This window comes from Juglans regia, chromosome 10 (assembly GCF_001411555.2).
Source record: "Juglans regia cultivar Chandler chromosome 10, Walnut 2.0, whole genome shotgun sequence".
NCBI lineage: Eukaryota > Viridiplantae > Streptophyta > Magnoliopsida > Fagales > Juglandaceae > Juglans > Juglans regia.
In genome coordinates, this window is record NC_049910.1 from 24,944,576 (window position 1) to 24,950,172 (window position 5,597).

At 33.1% G+C, this 5,597-nt stretch overlaps 1 protein-coding gene across 1 annotated transcript; it reads left to right on the forward strand.

The window, feature by feature from the left end:
- The first annotated feature begins 1,062 nt into the window (after positions 1-1,062).
- On the forward strand, positions 1,063-4,561 carry LOC109020871 (12-oxophytodienoate reductase 3). Its single transcript, XM_019003397.2, has 5 exons — positions 1,063-1,219; positions 1,481-1,621; positions 1,931-2,061; positions 2,418-2,600; positions 3,674-4,561. The coding sequence occupies exons 1-5, from the start codon at positions 1,143-1,145 to the stop codon at positions 4,333-4,335; spliced, it is 1,194 nt and encodes a 397-aa protein (XP_018858942.1). The 5' UTR covers positions 1,063-1,142; the 3' UTR covers positions 4,336-4,561.
- The last annotated feature ends 1,036 nt before the right edge of the window (positions 4,562-5,597 follow it).

A 5,597-nucleotide genomic window follows, 5' to 3' on the forward strand; every position in this document is an offset into this window, starting at 1 on the left:
ATAAAAATAATTTTATAATTTAACATATTATATCAAATAGCTCATCAATTTATAAATTTATTTTATTAAATTTCTTTAAAATTAAAATATTTCCCGCTTATTAATATTTGTAGTTACAACATTTCTAGCTTATTAATATTTGTAGTTACGCATATGGACGTGATACATGTTTACTGGCCGATCATTTAAATAGCAAATATATAACTCATCTAAAATATGCTGCGATTGGAAATGATAAAATTTAATATAACTAATAATTAAGAAAATATTTAAACAGTAAATTGAAATAAAAGTTAAAAATTAAATAAAATATTATTATTATTATTTTAATATTTAAAAAAATTAAATTATTTATTTTATTTTATTTAAAAATTGAAAAAAAATTATAATGATAAAATATAATGAATTAATTTTGATATCAAGATCTTAAAAAAAGTTATTTAATTTTTATTTAAATAGTAAGATAAGATAAAATAAAATAATTTTAAATAAAATTAAACTAATTGATGAATGTTGTAAGAGAACTACAGTAAAGTTGCACATGCAAACAAGTTGTGTCACATCCTATAGGCCTACCGACCAATTATGCCACTAAATATTACACTTTTTTTGTTTGTTGGTGCGTGGACCATGTTAGCCACCCTTCCTCTTCCGCGAAACGTTAGGAATAAGTTATAAATAAGGGTATTCATAGGCTTATTATCCTATTATTACATTTTAAGTTTTTTTTATTTTTTTATTATTATTTTTAAATATTTTTTTAATATTCTTAATCATTAAAAAAATTAAATATATATATATTTATTAATACACACTTCTTTAATCATTAAATAAAATAAAAAAAATTAAAAAAAAATCAAATATAAAATAAATAGTAAATAAATAATAATAAAATAATAATCCTATCATTAATCTATAAACAATATACAAGTTCTATTCAATTTTATTTTTTATTTTTTGAAAAAATGGATTCAATTAATAAAAAAATAATTTCTTTTCTCATATTATTTTTAAAATACTATCCACATTTTTTTTATATATATTTTTAAACTTATACAAATCAATTCACTTCCTCTCCTCCCATCCTCACTTACATTATTTATACACAGCATTATTGAATTTGAACAGTATTGTCTGCACTGATGGCGGAAAATTCAGCATCACAAGATAGCAGCCTCTTCTCTCCTTACAGGATGGGCAAGTTCTCCCTCTCTCACAGGTCAGTCTTTTGCGGGCTCACTCTTATTTCCTCTCCGTTGTGCCGAATCCGATCCTTCCGAGCGCGGAGCTATTTTTTCATTTCTTTTCTTTTTAATGGGGTGGGGAAAGTAGGGAGGATTCTCGGAGTTTGGAAGGGCGATGGAACTGAAAGGACATATCCATGGCAGGCGATCTGCGATTCTTTTATTTTTCTTTTTGGACGGGATTGGTCTTGGTTTTAGCTGATATTAACTGTGTGTGTTGGTTGTGGTGGTGGCAGGGTGGTGCTTGCGCCCATGACGAGGTGCAGAGCGTTGAATGGAATTCCACGGCCAGCACTTGCGGAGTACTACGCCCAAAGAACAACCAACGGCGGCTTTCTCATCACCGAAGGCACTCTGGTCTCCAACACAGCCGCCGGGTAATTTCGTGATTCTCTTTAGTTTTTGAGGTCCTTCTCTTAATGGGTGGGCCCGGCCGCCCGTGATTCATTTTTTCTTTCCTTCAAAGTATTTGCTTTGCGTAAAAGTAAATGGGACCACTAAAGTTCACACCAGGGCAGCCAATCTCAATCTAAATCATCTCTCTGAAATCAAAGCTTTATCGTAGATGAATATGTCATTGAATGTTTCTTTGGTAGTACCACAAGGAATTAGTTTTGGCGTAGACATGTCAAATTGCATTAAAGACTCTCCAAGTTTTACTAATATTTTGGTTGTGTGGCCTGCAGATTCCCTCATGTTCCTGGGATATATTCCGAAGAACAGGTGGAGGCATGGAAGAAGGTGGTGGATGCAGTTCATAAAAAAGGTGGCATCATTTTCTGCCAGTTGTGGCATGTTGGCCGTGCATCTCATCCAGGTACTCATGAATGGCGTTGACTCAACATTTCTCATGTTATCGTTCTCTTGTCTAAACACAACATATCATTTTATTTTATTTATAACGAATATACTGCTTTTGTGCTTCTTTCCCGTTTCCCTTTGCCATATTCCTTAGCTTCAGTTATGACTATCTCTTACAATATACAATGTTAATAATGCCAAGTCAGAAAAAAGATGATGTAGTCCCTTGATCTAGATCGTGCGTATAAGCTTTTAGACCTAATCACATTATACCTTATCATCTTTTTCTGTAACCCTTTGTTTTTATTTGCTTCATTGTTGTGGAATAGTTGACCATTTTAATTAGTCAGTGTTTTCATGATAATTGATCAGTTTATCAACCTGGGGGGGCTCCTCCAATTTCATCAACGAGCAAGCCCATATCAAGTAGGTGGAGAATTCTCAAGCCAGATGGATCCTACAGCACATACCCGGAGCCAAGAGCCCTGGAAGCATATGAAATACAGGATGTGGTGGAACATTATCGCAAGGCAGCCTTGAATGCCATTCGTGCAGGTTCGTTTAAGTTGAATCATCACATACTTTCTCACTTTGTAATTATAATACCTCTAGCATTAATTCCAAGCTTCAAATGACTCAAGCATCCTAATATTATCTTACTACTAAATTTTTGAATTGGGGTGATGTGTATTTACTTTTAGCTAAAGATCAGGTATGCAACCACAATAGGTTTCTTTGACTGGAATCCTTCTATGCTTTATGGTACTATTGGCGCATTGAGTGATTATGAGTGTGTTTCCTTTCCAGTGGCTCTCTGAGTCTCCAACAGATACAAGTGAAAAGTTTCTATATATATATGAAATGACGATTTCATGTTGTCAATTTCAAGACCTAGTGCTAATGATGCAACTCGTCTTCTTTTCTTTTGCCTTTCTCATTTAAGTAATTAATTTAAGGAAGGAGAGGGATAGATGATACTATTTAGTGTAGCCCAAGTCTATCTTAAAACTCTCTATATGATATGATCTTCAAACTACAGTTGTCACTTAACCCCAATTTGAATCATAAGTTGCACTTTGTTCCCTAGTTATGACTTGACATAAATAGAAAAAAGGTGACATGACATGATCTTAATGAGTAGATATTAAAAAAGAGGACAAATTGCAATTTACATTTTATATTGGAGTCTAAATGATAACTTTGGTAGTTTGAAGATCATATTGCAAAATAAGTGGAAATCTGGGAAGAGTTTAAAGTATAATTTTTTTTTTTTTTGTAAGTAAAATATTTCGATAAATTTTTTAAAATATTAAATTAGAGAATAGGAATTTTGAAAATTTTATAAATAGCAATTAGTTTGTTATGAAATGTTTAGTGAAAGGATCTGGGTTCCCAACATATAGTTAAGGATTTTCATGATTGCCTCAAAGTTCTATTTTTAGGTAGCACCATGGACTGAAGTTGGATTCCTTAATACATTTGCACATGCCTACCATGGTGTATAATGAGAACCTACTTTCCTACATCAAAATTTTGTTCAATGTACATTTCTCATACCAACAAAAAAAAGGGTTTGTTGTTATGTTCAAGAATCATTGATACAGAACATGACATTCTGTAACGTTCAGGTTTTGATGGAATTGAGATTCATGGGGCGCATGGGTACCTCATTGACCAATTTTTGAAGAATGGTATCAACGATCGTACTGACGAGTATGGCGGATCAATTGCAAATAGGTGTAAATTCTTAATGCAGGTGGTTCAAGCAGTAGTAGGAGCCATTGGTGCAGAACGAGTTGCTGTTAGAATTTCTCCAGCAATTGATCACCTTGATGCCACAGACTCTGACCCACTTGGCCTAGGCTTGGAAGTGATCGGTAGACTCAACAAGCTCCAAGTAGACCTGGGCTCAAGACTCACTTATCTCCATGTGACTCAGCCTCGATACACTGCTTATGGCCAAGCAGAATCAGGCAGACCAGGCAGTGAAGAAGAGGAAGCTCAGTTGATGAGGGCCTTTAGAAAAGCTTATCGGGGAACATTTATCTGTAGTGGTGGCTTTACTCGGGAGCTAGGAATGGAAGCTGTAGCGCAAGATGATGCTGATTTGGTATCCTATGGTCGCCTTTTTATCTCGAACCCAGACTTGGTCTTGAAGTTTAAGATCAATGCGCCCCTAACAAAGTATAATAGAAAAACTTTCTACACCCAGGATCCTGTTGTTGGGTACACAGATTACCCATTTCTGAACGGGGAAAGTGCTAGCCAAGAGCCATTGTCCCGCCTCTGATGGGTATATTTATCTGGCTAATAATAGTCTGTATGGTCTTTTGCATATCTAGATTTGGAACTTCCACTTGATATTGTTTTTGAGAGAAAATAGACATGGGTGTTAATTTCAGATATGCATGTATAATGCAAAGTCATAGACATGACTGTGTCCTTGTGTGGTTTAATATACTTCTCACCTTAATTTATGTGGGAACTTGAAACAAAGGAATGGCAACTTTTATTAACCTGCAGGAGTAAATACTGGATAAACAGAGGTTCCACGTTGGACATAGAAGAGCAAAAGTTCTGCTCCAAGCCTTTTTGGCTTTTAGTCCTGTTTGGATAGTGAGATGAGATGAGATGGTTTTAGTTAAAAGTTGAATAAATATTGTTAGAATATTATTTTTTAATATTATTATTGTTTTGAGATTTGAAAAAATTGAATTGAGATTTAAAAAATTTGAATTGTTTATTGTATTTTGTGTGGGAATTTGAGAAAATTGTAATGATGAGATGAGATGAATTCTCAATCCAAATAGGGCTATTCATAGGACATTGCAAAAAGAGTACTGCTAGCAAATTTAAATTTTGTTTTTTTCCTTTCATATTTTTTCAATAATTTTTTAACATCCTTAATCATTAAAAAAAATAAAATAAAAAAATATACAACTTCACTAATAGTCAATTTTTTAAACATTAAGTAAAGAAATTAAAAATTAAAATAATTAAAATAATCGAGTGGCAACTTTGAGTGATAACTTTGAGGGACTTCACTAGCATTTTCCTTGCAATGAAGAACCCTTCCTTCTATGGTGATGTTTGGTCTTTTTGGTGTCCCCTGCTTCAATGTTGATGTGCTTAACGAAATTGTAACGCCCCGTACTCTGATAGGTCGGTGAGTTAAGTCTTGTTACTTAAAAATCACATCTTCCAATACAAATATAAATTTCAAAGTCTCAATAACACATAAATTCTTTGTTTCAAATCAACTACTCCAATATAATTAATCTAAGACATCACAAAGTCTCAAAATAAACGCCAACTTTCGAAAATACCAAGTCAACAAAATAAAACAACTCCACTAAATAAAACTCTGAAATAATCAAATTACCCTCTTAGTACTTAATCCACTATGCTCAAATAGTCTTGCCCATGCTTCATATTCTTGATCTTGAAATGAAATATTTAAAACATTTGAAAATATTGTAGATATAAGAGATGAGTTATCAACAACTTAATAAGTAGGGAACATATACCAGTGTGTAAATATGAGCCAGTAAC

Bases quoted from the DNA above. Each gene is read 5' to 3' on its own strand.
- LOC109020871 (XM_019003397.2), top strand. From the start codon at position 1,143: ATGGCGGAAAATTCAGCATCACAAGATAGCAGCCTCTTCTCTCCTTAC. The intron at 1,220-1,480 runs GTCAGTCTTTTG...TGGTGGTGGCAG, and splicing joins AAGTTCTCCCTCTCTCACAG to GGTGGTGCTTGCGCCCATGA. The intron at 2,601-3,673 runs GTTCGTTTAAGT...TGTAACGTTCAG, and splicing joins CTTGAATGCCATTCGTGCAG to GTTTTGATGGAATTGAGATT.